This window comes from Lepidochelys olivacea (assembly GCF_965140295.1).
Source record: "Lepidochelys olivacea isolate rLepOli2 genome assembly, chromosome: 5".
Classification (NCBI taxonomy): Eukaryota; Metazoa; Chordata; order Testudines; family Cheloniidae; genus Lepidochelys; species Lepidochelys olivacea.
The window spans coordinates 112,751,520-112,777,412 of NC_140415.1; the positions used below are offsets into that span (position 1 = coordinate 112,751,520).

At 40.9% G+C, this 25,893-nt stretch overlaps 1 protein-coding gene across 4 annotated transcripts in view; it reads left to right on the top strand.

Annotated features, from left to right (window-relative positions):
- The window catches only part of DENND4C (DENN domain containing 4C), a 122,636-nt gene that overhangs the window by 23,974 nt on the left and 72,769 nt on the right, over nucleotides 1-25,893 (top strand). For all 4 annotated transcript variants that reach the window (XM_084629303.1, XM_084629306.1, XM_084629304.1 and 1 more), the window contains exon 2: nucleotides 25,291-25,612. In XM_084629303.1, coding sequence (XP_084485429.1) covers nucleotides 25,308-25,612 — 305 coding nt within the window. In that variant the 5' untranslated portion in view covers nucleotides 25,291-25,307. The remainder of the gene's footprint in view (nucleotides 1-25,290; nucleotides 25,613-25,893) is intronic.

Sequence of the window (25,893 nt, forward strand, 5' to 3'; positions counted from 1 at the left end):
TCATAGCTCCAGTTTGGAACTGAAATGCTTGTAACTATATGTGGGTTAGGCAACATAGCTGCAGAACAAATATTACGTGAACTATCCCAGTCCTGTTTAGTTCAATGGGACTAATGCACATCTGTAACTTTATTAATATGAGAATTTTGTAGGATCAAGCCGTCTGTGGTAGTTCTGGTTAGTAATTGTTTGCATATGCAGGGAAATACAGTTCAGTTGGCTAGACTTTCTTTCAAGACGACAATATAAAATAAACTTTAGAGCTAACTGGTTCCTACCAATAACTGACCACAACTTTTTCTTTTTCTTTTTCTTTTTTTTAAATTCAGATCTTATTTACAATGGGTTTCTTCCCTCCAAACGGTAACTCTTTAACACTGGGTAAACTGATTTGTGCTAAACTTTGTAAAGGGTACAGTTATCCTATGTAAAACTTCTTGTAGGTCTCATCACAGTTCTGAATGGGCAGCTGAACATGTCACAAAATACTATCACAAATTATGTATTGGCACCCCTGTTGACAGTCGTAGAAGCCAATGCTTAAGTAGACATGGAAGCTGAACACTAGTAGAGGTTGATGCAAACTGGTAGTGCGTTGGGAGGGGAAGCTTACAGTTCTCACCATATCTATTTTTAACTTACTTGCTGAACAGAAGCTTGACTTAACCTCTTTAATATTAAAGTGCTTTCAGTAAGTCTGTATACACTTGATTTTCCTTTTATCCATTGTCAAACTGAAGTTTGGAAGTGTAACGGTTCCCTTTCAGTGGTAAATGGTAATTGAGATCTGCATGGGATTTTAACAAGTGACAGTGTGATTATACTGTTAACATTGATCTCCATATTTTGTTTTGCTTTTTGAAAGAGTAGAAGTTAAACCTCAGTCTTCACAGCAAGATTTGTAGTAACCCTTTGTGGTGTCTAGGAATGAATTGCAATTCATTAATTTATAAGCCTGTTTTGGATTGCATGTCATATAGTTCTTAAAAAATGTAGTGCCCAAGAAAGCTATGGAACACAGCAGCCATTGCCAATGATGCATCTACACATTAAAAACTGAGTTCTCTAGTTGAAAAATAACCTCAAATTAAAATTGCTAAATTTCCAATATCGAGGCTGTCAAGGTTCCTTCCCCATTCTGAACTCTAGGGTACAGATGTGGGGATCTGCATGAAAAACCCCCTAAGCTTATTCTTACCAGTTTAGGTTAAAAACTTCCTCAAGGTACAAACTTTGCCTTGTCCTTGAACCCTATGCTGCCACCACCAAGCATGTTAAACAAAGAACAGGGAAAGAGCCCACTTGGAGACATGTTCCCCCAAAATATCCCCCCCAAGCCCTACACCCCCTTTCCTGGGGAAGTCTTGATAAAAATCCTCACCAATTTGTACAGGTGAACACAGACCCAAACCTTGGATCTTAAGAACCATGAAAAATCAATCAGGTTCTTAAAAGAAGAATTTTAATTAAAGAAAAGGTAAAAGAATCACCTCTGTAAAATCAGGATGGTAAATACCTTACAGGGTAATCAGATTCAAAACATAAAGAATCCCTCTAGGCAAAACCTTAAGTTACAAAAAGACACAAAAAGATGAATATACATTCCATTCAGCACAGCTTATTTGACCAGCCATTAAACAAAAGGAAATCTAACGCATTTCTAGCTAGATTACTTACTAACAGAAGTTCTGAGACTGCATTCCTGATCAGTTCCTGGCAAAAGCATCTCACAGACAGACCCTTTGTTCCCCCCCCCCCCCCCTCCAGCTTTGAAAGTATCTTGTCTCCTCATTGGTCATTTTGGTCAGGTGCCAGTGGGGTTATCTTAGGTTCTTAACCCTTTACAGGTGAAAGGGTTTTTCCTCTGGCCAGGAGGGATTTTATAGCACTGTATACAGAAAGGTGGTTACCCTTCCCTTTATTTTTATGACGGAGGCATTGGGCCAAAATCAAACCTTATTGTAAATCTAATGAAAACTGCCTTTCCAGTGACTTGTGTGTTGGCAATGGCTATACCACATTTATGTTTGTCAACTAAAATTCAGGCTTTACAATCATATCACTTTTAATAATCTTAGGCATAATTGGTAACATTGGTTCACTGTGGGTATTTCACCAGGCTTGGACAATGAAAATCCGATAAAGTCAGTTTCACTTTTATAGTCTTATTGCTGTAGCATTTGGGTGTCAAACCCTGCAGGAAAATTAGTTTGTGTAAACATTGATAGAATTTTTTAAGTTGAGACTTTCCTGTTTGATACTATGTTTTCTAAAAGCTTGTTTTTTACAAAATTAAAGTTTTGGTTCAGACTTCTAAAGCTGACAGTATCCCTTTAAATTGCAAAACGAATACGTTCACATGTCTTGACAAGGTTTGGCTACTGATAGTAACACATAGTGTATCATTCAAGAGCCTTCGTTTTTAGTTTTTACTGGTTTTTTCAATTAAAAAAAATCCAGGGTTTTAAAAAAAGTTGGGTGTTGAATTTTGAGCCACTCAAATACATGAAAATACTAAGGCTGTCGCTTAATCCAGTTAACTCATGCAATGAACTAAAAAAAAATTGTGATTAATCACAGCTTTTATTGCACTGTTAAACAAAATAGAAATTTATTCAATATTTTTGGATGCTTTTGTACATTTTCAAATATATTGATTTCAGTGACCACACAGAATGCAAAGTGTACAGTGGTCATTTTCTATTTTTTATTACAAATATTTGCGCTGTAAAAATGAACAAAAGCAATAATGTTTTTCAATTCACCTTATACAAGTGCTATAGTGCAATCTATCATGAAAGTGTAACTTACAAATGTAGTTTTTGTTGTTGTTACATAACTACACTCAAAAACAAAACAATGTAAAACTTTAGAGCCTAGAAGTCCACTCAGTCCTACTTCTTGTTCAGCCAATCGCTAAGACAAACAAGTTTGTGTTAATTTACGGGAGATTATGCGGCTTACTTATTATTTACAATGTCACTTGGAAGTGAGAACAGGCGTTTGCATGGCACTTTTGTAGCTGGCATTGCAAGGTATTTACATGCCAGATATGCCAAACCATGTATGCCCCTTCATACTTTGGCCAGAGTTCCAGAGGACGTGCGTCCATATTGCTGATGCTCGTTTAAAAAAATGTGTTAATTAAATTTGTGACTCAACTCCTTGGGGGACAATTGTGTCTCCTGCTCTGTTTTACCCTATATTTCATGTTATAGCGGTCTCGGATGATGACAGAGCACATGTTGTTTGTTTTAAGAACACTTTCACTGTAGATCTGACAAAAAGCAAAGAAGGTACCAGTGTGAGATTTCTGAAGGTAACTACAGCACTTGACCTATGGTTTAAGAATCTGAAGTGCCTTCCAAAATCTGAACGCATGCTCTACACTTCATCCCTCTCAGAAGTCCTAAAAGAGTAACACTCCAGTGCAGAAACTATAGAACCCAAACCACCAAAAAAGAAAATCAACCGTCTGCTGGCGGCATCTGACTCGGATGACGAAAATGAATATGCATCAGTCTGCACGGCTTTGGATCATTATCAACCAGAACCCGTCGTCAGCATGGATGCATGTCCTCTGGAATGGTGGTTGAAGCATGAAGGGACATATGAATCTTGAGCACATCTGGCACGTAAATATCTTGCGACGCCGGCTACAACAGTGCCATGAGAATGCTTGTTCTCACTTTCAGGTGACATTGTAAATAAGAAGCAGGCAGCATTATTTCTAAACAAATGTGTTTGTCTTAGCAATTGGCTGAACAAGAATTAGTATTGAATGGAATTGTAGGCTCTAAAGTTTTACGACGTTTTATTTTTGAAAGCAGTTATTTTTGTTCCTGATTCTACATTTGTAAGTTCAACTTTCATGATAAAAAGATTACAGTATTTGTATTAGATGTTTTGAAAAATAAGATTTTTTTACAGTGCAAATATATGTAATATAAAGTGAGCACTGTACACTTTGTATTGTGTTGTAATTGAAATCAATATATTTGAAAATGTAGAAAACATCAAAAAATATTTAAATTGTATCCTTCTATTTAACAGCGCGATTAATCGTGATTTTTTTTAATCGCTTGACAGCCCTAGAAAATACTGATTGTTAAGGAACTCCAATACATTACATTAGGTGGATGTATTTGTTAATAAGCTAGCCTAAGTATAAAAACAAGGCTGTCAAAGTATGGTAGTGTAGTGGAAGATAAATGCACAAATATACATGTGTATGTACTGTTAATGTACCGTTCATGAAATAAACCACAGCACTAAACTGCTTTCACTTTCAGTTCTCTTTTCTCTATTGTTTGTGTTTTTCTGTCCTGCAGACCATCGCTATTAACCCAGAAAGCTGTAAAGTAAATTTTTTTCACTAGTTTTTCACATTTTTTAATTTTGGTAATAAACACTGATGAATTCACGAGAAATTGTAAACAAAATAAAAACTGAAATAATGAAGGGCCTTGCATCCCAACCATTTTAATTTGAAGAGCAATTAGCAAAAACGAACAGCAGAAAATATTTGAAGAGCATCCGAAGCAGGAAGCCTGCAAAACCATCAGTGGGGCCAATGGATGATCAAGGTGGTAAAAGAGCATTCAGGGAAGATAAAACTGTTGTGGAGAAGCTAAATGAATTTCCCCCCCCCCCTCAGTTTTCACTGTAGAGGATGTGAGGACAGATTCCCAAATTTGAGGCATTCTTTTTTAGGTGATAAATTGGAGGAACTGTCCCATATTAAGATGCCAGTAGAGAAAGGTTTTGGACCATATTGATACATTAAACAGTAATGAGTCACCAGAACCTGATGGTATTCACCCAGGATTTCTGAAGGAACTCAAATATGAAATTGCAGAACTAACAACTGTGGTATGTAACCTATTGATTAAAGCAGCCTCTTTACAGATGACTGGAGGATAGCTAATGTAATACAGACTTTTAAAAAGGGATTCGGGGCAAACCTGGCAATTACTGGATGGTAAGCCTAACTTGAGTATGAGTCAAATTTGGTTGAAACTATAGTAAAAAACAGAATTATCAGACACATAGATGAACACTGTATGTTGAGGAAGAGTCAACACAGCTTTTGTAAAGGGAAATCATGCCCCACTGTTGGACTTCCCTGAGGTTGTCATCAAGCATGTGGCCCAGGAGTGGGCAAACTTTTTGGCCTGAGGGCCACATCAGGGTTGCAAAACTATATGGAGGGCCGGGTAGGGAAGGCTACGCCTCCCCAAACAGCCTGACCTCCGCCCCCTCCCACTTCCTGCCCCTGACTGCCCCCCCTCAGAATCCCTGACCCATCCAACCGCCTCTGCTCCACCTTCTCCGAGGACCCCCGGAACCCCACCCCCATCCAACCCCCCCTTCTTCCTGTCCCCTGACTGCCCTGACCCCATCCACACCCCCGCCCCCTGACAGGCCCCGCCGGGACTCCCATGCCTATCGAACCATTTAAGCAGGCATTTAAGTAGAGTAAGCAGGGAAGCTCCTCTCATAGATCAATAATGGATTAAAAGATAAGTAACAAAGGGTAGCAATAAATGCTCAGTTTTCACAAAGGAAAGTGGCAAATAGTGGGGTGCCCCATAGATCTGTACTGGGCCTATTGCTGTTCAGCATATTCATAGATGATCTGGAAAACAGGGTATACAGTGAGATGGCAAAGCTTGCAGACAATACAAAGTTGTTCAAAATAGTGAAGTCCAAAGCTGACTGTGAAGAGTTACAAAGGAATCACACAAAACTGGTTGTCTGGGCAACAAAATGGCAGATGAAATTAAGTGTTGATAAATTCCAAGTAATGCACATTGCAAAACATAATCCCAATTATACATGCAAAATGATGGGGGTCTAATTGAGCTGTTACCGCTCAAAGAGATCTTGGAGTGATTGTGGATAGTTCTCTGAAAATATCCATTCAATCAAAAAAGCTAATAGAATGTTAGGCACCATTAGGAAAGGGATAGAGCACAAGACAGAAAATGTGATACTGCCACTATATAAATCCATGGTACACCCATATCTTGAATACTGCATGCAGTTCTGATCGCCCCTTCTCAAAAAAGATGTATTAGAATTAGAAAAGGTACAGAGAAGGGCAACAAAAATTATTTAGAGAAGTTCTGTTGCTTTAAGTACTTGCTGGAATAGGATTTTTATTAGGAAGATAAATCCTTCAAGAGCTGCTACTTAATGCTCACTGTTCCTCGACCCTCAGTCTTGTTGTTCAGACTTCTGGAAAGTGAAAAGAACGGTACTGAGATAACTTAGAACTCAAGGAACACTTTTAAGAGATCTTCAATGTTCTGCTGACACGAGGCCTATGTGGCAAGTTTTTTCAGCTGAATTCTATCCTATGACTGAATTTTACCTGCAGCATGTTACATTGAAACAAAGTATGACTTTAGCTGAGGTGAAAATATCTAATCTTAGGGATTGAAATGTATTCCTCATTTCTTAACCGGTTGCTACAGTATTGTTAACCCTAAGCTTTAGAAATCATCATACCTTAACAAAAAAATTGTGATTCTCATTCAAGTAATGTTCTTGTGGGTGCTCCACTTTAAGTGTGCATGAGTCCCTGAGCCTTTGGTCAGAAATTTTTGGTAACAGTGTCCATTCTGCCCACACGTGCACCCAAGAAATATGCTAAGACTTCAGTTAAGTCCCATATCTCAGCGGTAAAGGGCTTGGTATCGAAGACTACTGCTAGCAAGAGACTGGGTTCAATGGAATCCTCAACCCTATCTGTGCCTCGCACAACAGCGTTTGCACACCATTGGTTCTGTTATGCTTCCAGTACCAAAGGAATTCTGGTATTTGAAAGACCTTATGGTACTGAATGAGCCTGATCTCTACTCGTTGCAGTCTCTGGATGCCTCTCAGTATCTAGGTTGGCTGGTCACTGTTGCTTATGTTTCTGGAAGATCATCTTCTCTATCTTCAACTATCAATGTGGGTTGTCAACTCTGATACAATATGTGGAGTGGCATTCTAATTCAGACTCTAAACTTCTGTTCATGTATCTCCAATTTATTCCAGGAGAAGTTATTCCCTGTTGCAGATGCAACTGAGGTAGGACAGTAGACCCCTGCCTTCCAACACTTGGGATGACCAGCTTTGGATTAGTCTCCCCGAGCCTTATGATCTCCCTCATTGGCCTTACTAGGATCCGTGGGCAGTATGCTGCTAGCAGTTTTGAAGGACTTCAGTTCAGTCCCACAGGGAATATGGAAGACCTGTTCCCCAGTACCGTCCATCCTTCCTCACCGTACTGAGTCAGAGGAGACCTTTTGAAGAGCAAGAGGCAAGGGCAGACAAGTAGGCTTACCCGCTACCCCACAAACATCTCATTGTCATCACTGGATGATGCAGTCATGCTACTGCTGCCATCATTAGCTGATAACTTTACACAGTTCCAGAACCTGATGAAGTGGGTCGCTGATATCCTGCAGGTTCCCCTTGAAGAAGTCAAGGATTCCCATCACAAACTCTTGGACATATTTCATGTCTCTTCCTCAGTACAGGGCACTGCCAATTAATGAAGCCTTCCTGAAGCCAGCCAAGTCCATTTGGCAAATTCCAGCAGAGGTCCCACCACATGCATGAGGGTTGATTTTAAAAACAAAACAAACAAAAAACCACTACGTCGCAGCCAGGGATTTTGTGTCTTTATTTTCTCATCTAGCACCAAACTCTCTGGTTGTGGATACAGTCAATGAAAGGGGCAGGTAACACACCCCAAAAGCTACCTCTTGTAATGAGGCCCAGAAACATATGGACCTGTTTTGGTCATAAGAGCTATTCATCAGCAACGCTTCAGGATGGCTAACCACCAGGCACTGATGTCAAAATACAGTTACCTGAACTACGAGAAGTTTAATGCTTCTATTGACCATTTACCACCAGAACATCAAGAATAGTTCAGCCCCATAATAAAGAAAGGTCAGCTGTTCGAAGGCAAAACCTTCACTGCAGGCTTCACTTGATGCACTGGACACTGTAGCCATGTCTGTTTCCACCACAGTAATGATGATGTGAGCTTCCTGGCTTCAGTTGTCCAGGTTTCCACAGGAGGTGCTACTGACTGCGGAAGATTTACCTTTCGATGGCCAGAAGCTTTTCAGATTCCATGGACGACTTGCGTCATGCCCTAAAGCACTCTAGGGCAACACTTAGGTCTTTAGGGATATACATGCCTGCAAATAAAAGGAAGTTTAGCAGGTCACAGACAGCTGCAGCAGCACAGGAGCTAGCAAACAGAGCTGTAAACAGGGGAGTTTGAGTGGGAGTTCTGTTGGAGGAGAAGGTATTTGTGTTTGTTTGGCTTTGTATTGGTAGTATTTGTATGTGTAGAGGCTTGTAGGGGCTTTGTGCTGGGAGAGAAGCTGAGCCCTGATTAGGGGGCGGGGCTTCACTGACTAGGGGTCCTATAAAGGTAGCAGCCAGTCAGGCAGCAGCACAAACAGCTGCAGCAGCACAGGAGCTAGCAAACAGAGCTGTAAACAGGGGAGTTTGAGTGGGAGTTCTGTTGGAGGAGAAGGTATTTGTGTTTGTTTGGCTTTGTATTGGTAGTATTTGTATGTGTAGAGGCTTGTAGGGGCTTTGTGCTGGGAGAGAAGCTGAGCCCTGATTAGGGGGCGGGGCTTCACTGACTAGGGGTCCTATAAAGGTAGCAGCCAGTCAGGCAGCAGCACAGGAGCTAGCAAACAGAGCTGTAAACAGGGGAGTTTGAGTGGGAGTTCTGTTGGAGGAGAAGGTATTTGTGTTTGTTTGGCTTTGTATTGGTAGTATTTGTATGTGTAGAGGCTTGTAGGGGCTTTGTGCTGGGAGAGAAGCTGAGCCCTGATTAGGGGGCGGGGCTTCACTGACTAGGGGTCCTATAAAGGTAGCAGCCAGTCAGGCAGCAGCACAAACAGCTGCAGCAGCACAGGAGCTAGCAAACAGAGCTGTAAACAGGGGAGTTTGAGTGGGAGTTCTGTTGGAGGAGAAGGTATTTGTGTTTGTTTGGCTTTGTATTGGTAGTATTTGTATGTGTAGAGGCTTGTAGGGGCTTTGTGCTGGGAGAGAAGCTGAGCCCTGATTAGGGGGCGGGGCTTCACTGACTAGGGGTCCTATAAAGGTAGCAGCCAGTCAGGCAGCAACACAGACAGCTGCAGCAGCACAGGAGCTAGCAAACAGAGCTGTAAACAGGGGAGTTTGAGTGGGAGTTCTGTTGGAGGAGAAGGTATTTGTGTTTGTTTGGCTTTGTATTGGTAGTATTTGTATGTGTAGAGGCTTGTAGGGGCTTTGTGCTGGGAGAGAAGCTGAGCCCTGATTAGGGGGCGGGGCTTCACTGACTAGGGGTCCTATAAAGGTAGCAGCCAGTCAGGCAGCAGCACAAACAGCTGCAGCAGCACAGGAGCTAGCAAACAGAGCTGTAAACAGGGGAGTTTGAGTGGGAGTTTGAAAGCGGAGTTTGTCTTGTGGTGCTTGTGTGGGGTTTGGTTTTGCTGTGGGTGGTGGTGTTTTGGTGTGGTTTGTGTTTCCCAGATTAACAGGATTTAGGTGGGAAGGCTATGACAGATTCAGAGGTGGCAGTGGGAGTGACCCATGTAGCAGATGACACAATGAAGATGACTGGATGTGGAAGCTGTGGTATGTACATGATCCTGGAGGGGGCACCTGGTAAGAGTTTTGTCTGCATGAAATGCCGTCTGATAGAGCTGATGGAGGAAAAGATCAGAGGTTTGGAGATGCAGGTGGAAAGTCTGGTAGAGTTTAGGAAGGGGTTTGAGCAGATTATGGAGCAAAGACATGAGGTATCTGAAGGGAAAAGCTCAGACTTGCAGATGGAAGCAGGACTAGGGAATTCTGAGGGGAGACTGGGTGAGGAAAGTGGTCAGTGGAAGCATGTGACTAAAAGAACTAGGCAGAGGAAAAGACGGGCTAGTGAAGGAGAAATAGAGCTTCAGAATAGGTTTGCAGAGTTGGAAAATGAAGAAGGGGCTCAGCAGGTAGTCACTGAAGGTGACAGGGCAAGGAAGAAGAGAAGAGCGGTTAGTCCTATAGGAAAAGGGGAAGAGTTAATGGAGATTACACCAAATATGAGCCCCAGGAGGATACAGGATGGGTTAAAAAGGATTACAAGGGAGAATGGGAATGGAAAAAACTTGCAGCCAGAGGGAACAGGGGATAGACTGGAGAATAGCACCGTCACTAGGAAAAGGCAGGTCTATGTGATTGGGGACTCTTTATTGAGAAGAATAGATAGGCCTGTAACCAGAGCTGATCCAGAAAATAGGAGGGTGTGCTGTCTTCCAGGTGCTAAGATACGGGATGTAGACCTGAGGTTAAAAAGGATTCTAAAGGGAGCGGGAAAGAATCCCCTAATTATCCTTCATGTGGGAACAAATGATACGGCTAGATTCTCACTGGAAAGTATTAAGGGAGACTATGTTAGGCTGGGGAGGACGCTTAAGGAAATTGAGGCTCAGGTGATCTTTAGTGGGATTCTGCCTGTTCCTAGAGAAGGGCAACAAAGGTGTGACAAGATTATGACTATCAATAGATGGCTTAGGCAGTGGTGCTATAAGGAGGGCTTTGGGATGTATGGCCATTGGGAGGCATTCATGGATAGAGGACAGTTCTCTCGGGATGGACTTCATCTGAGTAGGGAAGGAAATAGACTTCTAGGATGGAGGCTGGCACAACTGATTAAGAGAGCTTTAAATTAGGAATTTGGGGGAGATGGTTGGGAGATGTCCAGGTAATCTCCACGCCAGAATTTAGCATAGAGTGGAAAGAAAATGAAGTAAGAGTGGATACAGCTGTAGGTAGGAGGAAGGGCAGTGTAGATACAAGTCTAATAGGTTATACTGGTAGTAAAATAACCGTGCCTAATAGGGTACAGAATGTGAGTGAGGCCAAACAGCAAAAATTAAGATGTTTGTACACTAATGCAAGGAGCCTAGGTAACAAAATGGAGGAACTAGAGTTACTGGTGCAGGAAGTGAAACCAGATATTATAGGTATAACAGAGACCTGGTGGAATAGTAGTCATGACTGGGCTACAGGTATTGAAGGGTATGTGCTGTTTAGGAAAGACCGAAAAAAAGGTAAAGGTGGTGGAGTAGCACTGTATATCAATGATGAGATAGAATGTAAAGAAATAAGAAGCGATGAAATGGATATGACTGAGTCTGTCTGGGCAATAATTAAATTGGGGAAGAAAACTATTAGAGCCTCCCCTGGGATAGTGCTTGGGGTGTGCTATAGACCGCCGGGATCTAATTTGGATATGGATAGAGCCCTTTTTAATGTTTTTAATAAAGTAAATACTAATGGAAACTGTGTGATCATGGGAGACTTTAACTTCCCAGATATAGACTGGAGGATGAGTGCTAGTAATAATAATAGGGCTCAGATTTTCCTAGATGCGATAGCTGATGGATTCCTTCAACAAGTAGTTGCTGAACCGACTAGAGGGGATGCCATTTTAGATTTGGTCTTGGCGAGTAATGAGGATCTCATAGAGGAAATGGTTGTAGGGGATAATCTTGGCTCAAGTGATCATGAGCTAATTCAGTTCAAACTGAATGGAAGGATTAACAAAAATAAATCTGCAACTAGGGTTTTTGATTTCAAAAGGGCTGACTTTCAAAAATTAAGGAAATTAGTTAGGGAAGTGGATTGGACTGAAGAATTTATGGGTTTAAAGGTAGAGGAGGCCTGGGATTATTTTAAATTAAAGCTGCAGAAGCTATCGGAAGCCTGCATCCCAAGAAAGGGGAAAAAATTCATAGGCAGGAGTTGTAGACCAAGCTGGATGAGCAAGCATCTTAGAGAGGTAATTAAGAAAAAGCAGAAAGCATATAGGGAGTGGAAGAAGGGAGGGATCAGTAAGGAAAGCTACCTTATTGAGGTCAGAATATGTAGGGATAAAGTGAGACAGGCTAAAAGTCAAGTAGAGTTGGACCTTGCAAAGGGAATTAAAACCAATAGTAAAAGGTTCTATAGTCATATAAATAGGAAGAAAACAAAGAAAGAAGAAGTGGGACCGCTAAAAACTGAGGATGGAGTGGAGGTCAAGGATAATCTAGGCATGGCCCAATATCTAAACAAATACTTTGCCTCAGTCTTTAATAAGACTAAAGAGGATCTTAGGGATAATGGTAGCATGATAAATGGGAATGAGGATATGGAGGTAGACATCACCATATCTGAGGTAGAAGCGAAACTCAAACAGCTTAATGGGGCTAAATCGGGGGGCCCAGATAATCTTCATCCAAGAATATTAAAAGAATTGGCACAAGAAATTGCAAGCCCATTAGCAAGAATTTTTAATGAATCTGTAAATTCAGGGGTTGTACCATATGATTGGAGAATTGCTAACATAGTTCCTATTTTTAAGAAAGGGAAAAAAAGTGATCCAAGTAATTATAGGCCTGTTAGTTTGACATCTGTAGTATGCAAGGTCTTGGAAAAAATTTTGAAGGAGAAGGTAGTTAAGGACATTGAAGTCAATGGTAAATGGGACAAAATACAACATGGTTTTACAAAAGGTAGATCGTGCCAAACCAACCTGATTTCCTTCTTTGAGAGAGTAACAGATTTTTTAGATAAAGGAAACGCAGTGGATCTAATTTATTTAGATTTTAGTAAGGCGTTTGATACTGTGCCACATGGGGAATTATTAGTTAAATTGGATAAGATGGGCATCAATAGGAAAATTGAAAGGTGGATAGGGAATTGGTTAAAGGGGAGACTACAACGGGTTCTACTGAAAGGTGAACTGTCAAGTTGGAGGGAGGTTACCAGTGGAGTTCCTCAAGGATCAGTTTTGGGACCAATCTTATTTAATCTTTTTATTACTGACCTGGGCACAAAAAGTGGGAGTGTGCTAATAAAGTTTGCAGATGATACAAAGCTGGGAGGTATTGCTAATTTAGAGAAGGACAGGGATACCCTACAGGAGGATCTGGATGACCTTGTAAACTGGAGTAATAGGAATAGGATGAAATTTAATAGTGAGAAGTGTAAGGTCATGCATTTAGGGATTAATAACAAGAATTTTAGTTATAAGCTAGGGACGCATCAACTAGAAGTAACGGAGGAGGAAAAGGACCTTGGAGTATTGGTTGATCATAGGTTGACTATGAGCTGCCAATGTGATATGGCTGTGAAAAAAGCTAATGTCGTCTTGGGATGCATCAGGAGAGGTATTTCCAGTAGGGATAAGGAGGTTTTAGTACCGTTATATAAGGCACTGGTGAGACCTCACCTGGAATACTGTGTGCAGTTCTGGTCTCCCATGTTTAAGAAGGATGAATTCAAACTGGAACAGGTACAGAGAAGGGCTACTAGGATGATCCGAGGAATGGAAAATTTGTCTTATGAAAGGAGACTCAGGGAGCTTGGCTTGTTTAGCCTAACTAAAAGAAGGTTGAGGGGAGATATGATTGCTCTCTATAAATATATCAGAGGGATAAATACCAGAGAGGGAGAGGAATTATTTAAACTCAATACCAATGTGGACACAAGAACAAATGGATATAAACTGGCCACTAGGAAATTTAGATTAGAAATTAGACGAAGGTTTCTAACCATCAGAGGAGTGAAGTTTTGGAATAGCCTTCCGAGGGAAGTAGTGGGGGCAAAAGATCTATCTTGCTTTAAGATTAAACTCGATAAGTTTATGGAGGAGATGGTATGATGGGATAACATGGTTTTGGTAATTAAATATTCATGGTAAATAGGCCCAATGGCCTGTGATGGGTTTTTAGATGGGGTAAGATCCAAGTTACCCGGGAAAGAATTTTCTGTAGTATCTGGCTGATGAATCTTGCCCATATGCTCAGGGTTTAGCTGATCGCCATATTTGGGGTCGGGAAGGAATTTTCCTCCAGGGCAGATTGGAAGGCCCTGGAGGTTTTTCGCCTTCCTCTGTAGCATGGGGCACGGGTCACTTGCTGGAGGATTCTCTGCTCCTTGAGGTCTTCAAACTACAATTTGAGGACTTCAATAGCACAGATATAGGTGTGAGGTCTTTTTTAGGTGTGGTGGGTGAAATTCTGTGGCCTGCATTGTGCAGGAGGTCAGACTAGATGATCATAATGGTCCCTTCTGACCTGGATATCTATGAATCTATGAATCTAGGTCTCATTTGGCACACAGATTCTGCCCTGCTCAATTTCAGGCCACCAGAACCACTGGCTAAGAGATTGAGATTTGCATAAGAGAAAATCTGCAACTATCTTGACTGCTTCATCCCATCCTTCAACATCATCCAAATGCCAGTTCTGGTGGTTTGGTTAAGATTCCAGACCACCGAATGACCAGGTTTTATCAGCTTCACAACATACCCCACCCCCTTCTCGTTTTGGACACACCTCTCTCTCAAGCATGGCAAGCTATAATATTGGACAAATGAGTATTGGATGCCATTACTTTGCGGTATAGTATCCAATTTAACACCATCCTACCCTTCCAGTCTCCTTCCCTGTTCTTCTTCAGGGACCCCTCTCATGAGCAATTGCTGACACGAGAGATCTCATCACTCTTGAGTCTAGAAGCCATAGAGCCAGTCCCACTTCAACACTGGTGAAAAGGGTTCTATTCAAGATATTTTCTGATAACAAAGAAAAAACATGCGTTGGAGGCCGATACCAGATCTCAGACAATTGAACAAGCATGTCAGATGCGCAAAATACATGATGTCCCCAGCAGCTGTAATATCCTCTCTGGAATTAGGGAACTGGTTTGTGACCCTTGACCTCAAAGATGCCTACCTCCACATAGCGATTCATCCGTCTCACAAAAGATTTCTTCTTTTCACTTTCAATCACTATCAGAACAGGTATTTGGTTCTTACCTGTCAGCCTGTTGTCTGCCCCAAAGTGTTTTAAAAACATCACGGAGTTCAGAGCTGCCTACCTCCTTTATCTAGAGCTTTTGGGAGTTTTGGTATATTTTTAGGCCCTGGATTTCGGGGATTTTGAGTCCCCCGAGTTTTTGCAATATCTCAGATTTTTTGAGGCCCCGGAGCTTTTCGGATTTTCAAAGGCCCCAGAGATTTTGTGATTTGGGGCAGGAGAGGCAAACAGAGGGAGTTTGTCTGGGAACCGTCCGAGAAGAGCTACTGTGAGTGCTGCCTTGGGGGTGCTGTGTTGTGAGATGGTGGGGTGAATATCCGAGTGTCTGTCTGCTGTGACCATTTGTTTGACTGGTGCTAGTTGCAGCGACTATAAGGTGGATAGAAAGCTGGCTAGATTGTCGGGCTCAACGGGTAGTGATCAATAGCTCCATGTCTAGTTGGCAGCCAGTATCAAGTGGAGTGCCCCAAGGGTCGGTCCTGGGGCCGGTTTTGTTCAATATCTTCATAATTGATCTGGAGGATGGTGTGGATTGCACCCTCAGCAAGTTTGCAGATGACACTAAACTGGGAGGAGAGGTAGATACGCTGGAGGGTAGGGATAGGGTACAGAGGGACCTAGACAAATTGGAGGATTGGGCCAAAAGAAATCTGATGGGGTTCAACACTGGTGAGGCCTCATCTGGAGTACTGTGTCCAGTTTTGGGCCCCACACTACAAGAAGGATGTGGAAAAAGGAAAGAGTCCAGCGGAGGGCAACAAAAAGGATTAGGGGACTGGAACACATGCGTTATGAGGAGAGGCTGAGGGAACTGGGAATGTTTAATCTACGGAAGAGAAGAATGAGGGGGGATTTGATAGATGCTTTCAACTACCTGAAAGGGGGTTCCAAAGAGGATGGATCTAGACTATTCTCAGTGGTAGAAGATGAAAGGGCAAGGAGTAATGGTCTCAAGTTGCAGTGGGGGTGATTTAGATTGGATATTAGGAAAACCTTTTTCACTAGGAGGGTGGTGAAACGCTGGAATGCGTTACCTAGGGAGGTGGTGGAATCTCCTTCCTTAGAAGTTTTTAAGGTCAGGCTTGACAAAGCCCTGGCTGGGATGATTTAGTTGGGGATTGGTCCTGCTTTGAGCAGGGGGTTGGACTAGATGACCTCCTGAGGTCCCTTCCAACCCTGATATTCTATGATTCTAACTGTCTTTGGCTGGCCCCTACAGGGTCAGTCATGTCAGGAGGTATGATCTGCTGTTCATACAACAGCTTCACTATTCCGATGTTTAGGCCTGCAGATAAATCTCAAGAAATTGATCTTGATCCCTACACAGTGAATTCTTTATAGGAACACTTTTGGATTTGATAATGGGCAGACCTTGTCTTCCTCTTGACAGGTTCCTTGCTTTACAGAACCTTATACAAAGAGTGCAGTTCAGCCCTCAAGTTTCAGCAAGGACATGTCTGCAACTGCTGGGACACATGGCAGCTTGCGTTTTTGTGACCCAAAACACCAGATTTCATCTTCAGTGTCTCCATGGATGGCTTTGGACTGTTTATATACCCAACCAACAGTCTCAGCAAGTAGGTATCTGTGCCCATTTGGGTCCTACAGTTACTTACCTGTGGATGAATCCATCCAAATATTGTGCTGGAATTCTGTTAAACCAGAATCTCCCTACAGTGACATTAACATCAGATTAGGGCTGTCAATCACAGTTAACTCAATTGATTTAACGCAAAATAAATTAACTAGGTTAAAAAAATTAGTCTTGATTAGTCACAGCTTTAATCACACGGTTAAACAATAATAGAATAGCAATTTAAATTTATTATAAATATTTTTGGACGTTTGTTATATATTTTCAAAAATATTGATTTCAATTACAACACTTAATACAAAGTGTACATACAAATGTTTAGCATATCAGGCACATAAATACCTTGCAGTGCCAGCTACAACACTACTATGTAAATGCCTGGTCTCACTTTCCGGTGATATTGTAAATAAGAAGTGGGCAGCATTATCTCCCGCAAATGTAAACAAAGTTGTTTGTCTAGTAATTGGCTGAACAAGAAGTAGAACTTAGTGGATGGTAGGTTCTAAAGTTTTGCATTGTTTTTGAGTGCAGCTATGTTAAAAGAAAAAAAATTCTACATTTGTAAGTTGCACTTTCATGATGGAGATTGCCCTACAGTACTTATCTGAGGTGAATAGAAAAATACTATTTCTTTTGTTTATCCTTTTACAGTGCAAATATTTAATAAAAATAATATAAAGTGAGCGTTGTACGCTTTGTATTCTTGTATTGTAATTGAAACCAATATATTTGAAAATGCAGAAAAACATCCAAAATATTTAAATAGCATTCTATTCTTGTTTAACAGTGCAATTAAAATTGTGATTAATCCCAATTAATTTTTTTTAATTGTTTGAGAGCTCTACATCAGACTCTTCCCTCTTAGGATGGGGAGCACATTTGTGTCCTCTCACAATCCGAGCAAATGGTCACAACAGGAGAGTGCTTGCACATCAGTCTGTTGGAATTAAGGATAGTCAGAAATGCTTACCTCCAATTTCTTGCCCTACTGAAAAACAAGTCCATCAAGATTATGACAGATAACATAATGTGCACGTACTATATCAGTAACCAGGGCAGAGAATGTTCCCCCTCACTCTGCTACTTACTGCGGCCAATGGGAGCTACGGGGGCCGCACCTGTGGGCGGGGGCAGTGCCCAGAGCCACCTGGCCATGCCTCCACCTAGGAGCTGGAGAGACATGCCGTCTGCTTCCCAGGAGCTGCTTGAGGTAAGCGCTGCCTGGAGCCCTCACCCCCTTCCATACCCCAACCTCCTGCTCCAGCCCTGAGCCCCCTTCCCGCACCCCAACCTCTGGCCCTAGTCCAGAACCCCCCCACACACACTCTGAACCCCTTGTCTCCAGCCCCACCCCAGAGACTGCAACCTCAGCAGAGCCTGCACCCCACAACCCCCTGCCCCAGCCCAGTGAAAATGAGCGAGTGAGGGTGGGGGAAAGTGAGGGACAGAGGGTGCGGGGATGGAGTGAGCAAGGGGCGGGGCCTCAGGAAGGGGTGGGCCAAGGATGTTCAGTTTTGTGTGGTTAGAAAGTTGGCAATGTATGGAGCTCCTGCAAGGGAACACATCTCAAATTCCAGTTAATGTGCAAGTGAATAACCTCTCCTTTTTATTTGCCTTTTGGTTGTCTTTACAATTCATATTTGTAGGATTTTTCTCTGCAACCATGAGGGCTAAACACTTGAGGTTTTGGAATTTAGATTGTTTGTTTGCATTGAAACAAACCAAATTTTCCAACATCATTCAGCAAATCAAAAATTTTCTTTTAGAAATACTGAAGCATGGTATTTCCAAAACTACATACCCAAAACTGACATTCATTTCACTGAGCTGCGGCCAGGGCTTCCAGGACCTGGGAGGGCTACACTCTGGGGGTAGCTGGCTTCCAAGGTTGAAGTCCTGGGGTCTGCAGCCCTGGGACAGTCTGCGTGGCAGGGCTCCTGTAGTGGGTTCAGTGAAACACTTTTTTTAGTCCCTAAAGTTTCTGACTAGCTCTGTTGATCACATGACTTTAGGAACTGCAGCTTTAAGAACACCAAATATTGTGCGATTGGCCATAAAATTGTTAGAGTTGGGAACATTGTTGCTCGGTAACAAACATTTCTCACTTTGTCCTTCCCTGATCTGTACTCTGAAAGTAGACTTAAAATACGGATTTAAAATGTTGCTTGCATTGACAGGTTTCAGAGTAGCAGCCGTGTTAGTCTGTATTCGCAAAAAGAAAAGGAGGACTTGTGGCACCTTAGAGACTAACCAATTTATTAGAGCATAAGCTTTCGGGTCTGAGGAAGTGAGCTGTAGCTCACGAAAGCTTATGCTCTAATAAATTGGTTAGTCTCTAAGGTGCCACAAGTCCTCCTTTTCTTTTTGCTTGCATTGAGAAGATGTGAAATTTAATTGTCTGAATATGCAGCAGATAGCAGAAGGTTTGGTAATGTGTACCTGTTATTTTTTTTAACCAAAAATATAAATTTATAAAGTAAAGACTTAAGGCAGTACATGCAAACAGTGCTGCCCTATATATTGTTTTTCTTGTGTTGGTCTATATGTGTCTGACTATATATTAGGGATACTCTGCTTGGGGATATGCATTTTAAAGGGGGAGTGTGTGTGTGTGGGGGGAATTGGGGTTAATCCAAAGAGGCAGAATTCCAATGTGTTTGCCTGTCATAGTTGTACTCATACCTGTGTGTGCTAATAGAGTCCTGAAGTATATTGTTTCATAGTTATGGATCAATTGCTCTAAGCTCATGCTGCCTGTTTGTTTTTTTTTCTATTGCCATATATTATAAAAACATTTTACTTCAATTATAAAACTCTACTCAATTTAACATAATTTGTCTCACTTGACAGTCTTTGCTCCTTTTCTTTTTGCGAATACAGACTAACACGGCTGTTACTCTGAAACCTGCTCTTAAGAGTTGCAGGATAAGGATAGCCAGCTTTTTGACTGGGACTAAGGTACACTGGTAAAACTGTGGTGTACCTCGTAAATGGATTGTCTGGCTAAGCCAGTACTACTAGCTTCTCAAAGCACTAAAAATAAAAGGTCTAGTAGTCACTTAAAATGTGGTCATCTTTGTAAAATGCTAAAATGTGATGACATAAAAATGTTAATATATATTTATATATCTATCCCAACATCCTGTGTCTGCTGTCTCCCTAATGTATTGTAGATGAATCAGGTCTGTCCTATGTTGGTGGTGGTTATTTCTTCCTATTGGCCTGGGATCATAGCAGAGTAATTTCTGTCTGTCTTTTTAAATGTTGAAGATCTAGAAATTACTCTAGCCATGTTGGGCAAGGGATGGAGAATGGCAGAAGAGCATTCCTTTTTCCAGATGCTTGTATGTAGCTTGAACTTGAGCAATACTAAACTACTGCCATAATGTTATCAAAGCATTTTCTTGTCTTTGTACTCACTGACACGTGGTAGCATGCAAAAAAAAGTTGCTGTTTGTTAGAGAGAAACTTACACAACAAATATAGAGAGGGTCTTTTTTGGGGAGGGGGAACGTTTTATGTTTAACTTGTACCTTTTTTTATTTAAAATATAACAATTCTACATTTACCTAATGAATGGAAAGAAACTACTCTTATTGACCATGGTACCCTTTTTTATTAGGGCTGTCTGTTTAACTGCAGTTAGCTCATGTGATTAACTCAAAAATATTAATCACGATTAAAAAAAGTAATCGCGATTAATCGCATCTTTAACTACACCGTTAAACAATAGAATACCAATTGAAATGTATTAAAATTTTTTGGATGTTTTTCTACTTTTTCAAATACTATATATTAATTTCAATTATGACACAGAATACAAAGTGTACACTGCTCACTTTGTATTTTTTTATTATAAATATTTGCATTGTAAAAATGATAAACAAAACCATATTTTTCAATTCACCTCATACAAGTACTGTAGTGCAATCTTTTTTGTGAAAGTGCAACTTACACATGTAGATTTTTTTGTTACATAAGTGCACTCAAAAACAAAACAAGGCAAAACTTTAGAGCCTACAAGTCCACTCAGTCCTACTTCTTGTTCAGCCAATCGCCCAGACAAACAAGTTTGTTTACATTTACAGGAGGTAGTGCTGTCCACTTCTTATTTAAAATGTCACCTGAAAGTGAGAACAGGCATTCTCAAGGCACTGTTATAGCTGGTGCTGCAAGATATTTACATGCCAGATGAGCTAAAGATTCGTATGCCCCTTCATGCTTCGTCCACTATTCCAGAGGACGTGTCTATGCTGATGAAGCTCGTTTAAAAAAAATGCGTTAATTAAATTTGTGACTAAACTCCTTCGGGGAGAATTTTATGCCTCCAGCTCTATTTTACTTGAATTCTGCCATATATTTCATCTTATAGACGTCTCAGACGATGACCCAGCATATGTTGTTCATTTTAAGAACACTTTCGCTGCAGATTTGACAAAATGCAAAGCAGGTACCAATGTGAGATTTCTAAAAATAGCTACAGCACTCAACCCAAGGTTTAAGAATCTGAAGTGCCTTCCAAAATCTGAGAGATGAGGTGTGGAGCTTGATTTCAGAAGTCTTAAAAGAGCAACACTCTGATGTGGAAACTACAGAAACTGAACCACCAAAAAAGAAAATCAACCTTCTGCTGGTGGCATCTGACTTAGAGGATGAAAATGAACATGCGTCGGTCTGCACTGCTTTGGATTGTTATTAAGCAGAACCCGTCATCAGTATGGATGCATATCTTCTGGAATGGTGGTTGAAGCATGAAGGAACCTATGAATCTTTAGGGCATCTGACATGTAAATATCTTGCAATGCCGGCTACAACAATACCATGACAACGCCAGTTCTCACTTTCAGGTGACATTGTAAACAAGAAGCAGGCAGCATTATCTCCTGTAAATGTAAACAAACTTGTTTGTACATAATTCTACATTTGTAAGTTCAACTTTCATGATAAAGAGATTGCACTACAATACTTGTATTAGGTGAATTGAAAAATACTATTTCTTTTATTTTTTACAGTGCAAATACTTGTAATCAAAAATAAATATAAAGCAAGCACTGTACACTTTGTATTCTGTGTTGTAATTGAAATCAATATATTTGAAAATGTAGAAAACATAAAAAAATTTAAATGGTATTCTGTTTAACAGTGTGATTAATCACAATTGGTTTCTTTAATCACTTGACAGCCCTTCTTTTTATATAGAACACTTAATTTACTTTGCTAATCAACATATTTCAGGGGCAAAATGGAGTCCCTCTAACTATTTTGACAACTGAAAAATCATGAGATTCTTCTATTTAAAGAAATACCATATATGTAACTCACTTAGGTGCAAATCCTGATTAAGCTAGATCCTTGTTGCAATTTCCCTACTACCTTGTCTCAGTCCAGGGAATATGTCTAACTCTAGGTTTGTGCAGTGTAGCGTATATCTATGAGAGAATATATATTATTAACTTTCTATTTCTACTGAATTCTCTCTCATGAGTCTAGGCATTTCCACACAGTAATGGTGCCAGAAAATCTCAGCTGTAATACTGTAGCTGTAACTAGCAAGCAAGCCTCTGAGTTCTCTTGCTCTGGTATCGTTCCTTTTTCTGAGGATGCAGTGTATGGACAGACAGGCAGGCTGGCCAGGCTTGCTCCACACAATGACTGGCCACTCCATCTCATAACTGGTGTACAACACCCACCTAGTTGTCCTGAGCTTGCTATCATTTCATATTCCCTACCTTTTCTATTCTCTTTTGGAACATGTTCTTATGATGTAAACCAGTGTACTCTCAGTTAGATTAAAACAAATAGCTATTCTAGGTTTTCCATAGATTTGCAGCCAAGAGTCTTCCAGAACTCTAGTAGGTAAATGTGACCTGATTGTTAGGCCTTGTCTACACTTGTGTGGATTTCAGCCAGTGGTGTAGTAAAATCCTTGTGCAAAATCCTAACACAAACGAGCAAAGCTAAGAGGAAATTTGCACTGTAGTGCAACTACATCCTAGTACCCTAAACTGACAATTGCAGCATAAACTGTCATTATTTTCATTCAATAGGGGAAACAAAAATAGGAATGTCTTTCTCCAGGATCTCTTGGCTATGAGCTCTGTAACAGGGTGTCTCTCGTGTAGAGAGGTTTGAGAACACTTAAGCGGTACGTTACAAATTTGAGAGAGACTTTGTGGGGCTATCTCAGGCATCTGGAGGATGGAGGCTCTTGTATTTCAGCATTTGAAGACATTAGAAAGTTGGCCCATACAGTGTTGGAAGTCTTGGATAGTAACAATTACAAAAAAATTGTGCAGACTCTGCAATTAAGAATACAGGGCTGCTACAGAGTTACAAAAGCATCACCATTATGCCTGTTTCACACTTGTTCAATTCCCTGCACTCTGGTTGTGGGTGTATGAGTACTATAATCATAGGACCGAATATTTTTCAATAATAAACAATACAGGATGTTCAAAAAATCCCTGTACTCTGGTGAATGGTTACCAGTGACCAGAGTGTAGAGATTTGAATAACGTGCAAATTTCTCTGCTTCAGTAGGCTACTTGCTCAGAATTCTGAAACTAGTTGCCATCAACAACTGAGGCCACCCGACCGTCTCACCTCTTATTAGATGAAGTAGGGAAACTCAAAAATGTACCCGAAAGAGAAGAAAACAATGCCCCCTGAAAGCAAAGAAAATTGTCTGTAAAATTGTAAAAAAGAGGAAAACAATTTAAAACGTGACTTCATTGGGAGTAGGATTGGACCTGAAGGAGGTGAGCACGTCACATGAAGGTGGATGCATGCTTCACCTTGCACCAGCAGGTCTAGTGTCCCTGCAATCACTATTAGACTTGGGGATGATAAATGTGAGAATTTTTATTTGACTTCTGTTGTCTGGCTGACATCATGACATACCTTTTTGTTGGAATGTTTTTGTGGGGAGTGCTAAGATGTTTTACCTGTTCTTGCTTAATTATTATTGCACTTTAATTTTATCCTGCAGCGTGGCTAAGCCTAAAATGCAGATGAGCAAATAAGTGTGCCTCATCTGTGTCATAACAGATACTGTGAAGCTGGTGTAAATGTACCCGACAAATCTTTGGCTTTGTATTCTGCTGCAACATCAGACCTGTCCTATGTGAATGATTGTGTTTTAAAGGGGTGACTATACTGTCTCCTCTACTCTCCTCCCTCCTCCTTGCTGCCTATGTTCCTCGTATCTGTATATGAGGTAATGGGTAGATGGGTGTCTGGGGGAGGGAATCTTGGATTTAAACCCTATGGTGCCATTAACAGAAGGAACGGTGTCTGCTTCCCCAGTCAGTTAACTTTGTATTACTTTTGGTTGTGGAGAAGAGGACTTGGATGGCCATAGACCTGAAAGTATCACTGAAATTGCAAACAGACTTAATAAGAACTTTATAAACCCTGAGAATAAAGTGGTGTGTTTTTTTCCCCATGTGAAGAATTTCAATTTCCGTGGCTCCCCCTGTATTTATTCAACACACCTGGATCCTCCAATCTCATGGGTTTCCAGGAATCTCCCTAGTGGTGGACATGCTAAGGTGTGCAGGCAGAAGTTCAGCTTCTGCACTCTTTTAGGACTGTAGCTTGGGTATAGCTGACTGGGCCTAGGAGTTCTGCTGGAGCAATGGTACTGCTTTGGTTTAAGAAGAAGGATAGCTCAGTGGTTTGAGCATTGGTCTGCTAAACCCAGGGTTGTGAGTTCAATCCTTGAGGGGGCCATTTAGAGATCTGAGGCAAAAATTGGGGATTGGTCCTGCTTTGAGCAGGGGGTTGGACTAGATGACCTCCTGAGGTCACTTCCAACTCTGATATTCTGTGTGTAGTCTTGTGAGGCTCCCACAAGAGCATGATATTGTGATGGGTAGTAAGTTAGTTACAAAAAGTCTCTTTTCTTGTTTCTGAGCAAAACTAGGAATTTCCTAAGATCTGACAAGCTAATCATTCAATGCACCCAGGATTTTTAAATGCAGGCTAGCAGCTACTTTTCTCACCATTATGAAATTGCACTTCATTATTCCAGAAGAGAGATGTATTCATCCTATGCTGCAGAACAGTAGGTTATTCCAGGCCTGGAATGTGCCACTGAGTGGTGACATATGCTGATGGAATATGATGACGGATACGCAGTTGTGTAAAATCAGTTCCAGATGTTCAAATTGCTAGGCAAAGGCATGAAGGCTGCAGTGTTATTTCTCAACTCTGAAATAAAATGAAGTGTGCAAAAGATACTGTAGTAAGCACATAACTTGTATTGCTTTCTTTGTTGTGCATAGCAACGTCACACTGAAGCCGAATGTGTAAAAGGGAACAATACAGCTTTTTAATGTATGGCCATGGATTAGCCTTAAGGACACTAGCAATGAAGAATATACACTTTAACTGGAGGAGATGCATTGTAGGTACCTGAATGAATTGATGACCCTGAGAGGATTTAAGGTCGGGCAAAGTTGACAAATGCCAACTGACCCCTCTTTGTTTGTCCCCTTCCAGCTCCTAACCAGAGGAATCCTTAAAGTACCTACTATCAAGTTTCTTAGTTCATTTGTTCATTGATCTTAATACCCAAACTCACCTTTTGATGGCATAACTAGAAACTCCAATACGTACAATATTGTATTTCATTGAGCAGTATGAACCTTTGGGAGGATTAATCCTGGGGCTTGCTCTACATCTTTCATGTAATTTTTGGGATTATATATTGAAATGCTTGATTTACTAAAATTAATTTTAAAACACTTTTATTTCTGTAATCTTAGCTCTTGTGAAGAAGATAACGTAGAAAATTCATGTGAAAGTTGTCAACCTGTTCACTTCTTTCTTTTTCAGGAAGTACAGAGACAACCATGATAGAAGACAAAGGTCCAAGAGTGGCCGACTACTTTGTAGTGGCAGGACTCACTGATACTTCTACCTCTCTGGACCAAGAAGTAAACCGATTTGAAACAAAGTCAGTTGGTCCAAAGGCTCCAATTACAGACCTAGCTGTCATCATCAAGTCAGCTGGTGAAACAGTGCCTGAGGGTTACACCTGTGTTGAAGCCACCCCCACGGCCCTTCAAGCCAACTTGAACTATGGGAGTCTTAAAAGTCCAGAGCTTTTTCTTTGCTACAAGAGGGGCCGGGACAAACCACCGCTTACTGACGTTGGGTGAGAGTCCTTTAATTATTTGTTTGCTTATCATACGTGACTTTTTGTAGAAAGAGAATAAGAATTGGATTGTTACTGAAGCAAGGATTTGCAAAAAAAAAAAATTTTTTTTAAATGAATTTTAAAAAATGAATTTTTATTTACATAATGATAATGCTGATTTTAATAACCTGGTCAGATCTGTCACTTAACTCTGAAGAGTGTGTGTGTGAGAGAGAGAGAGATTTGTTCCCTTTTTGAAATTCAATGCAAGAGACAAGTGACATTCTTCTTAAATAATA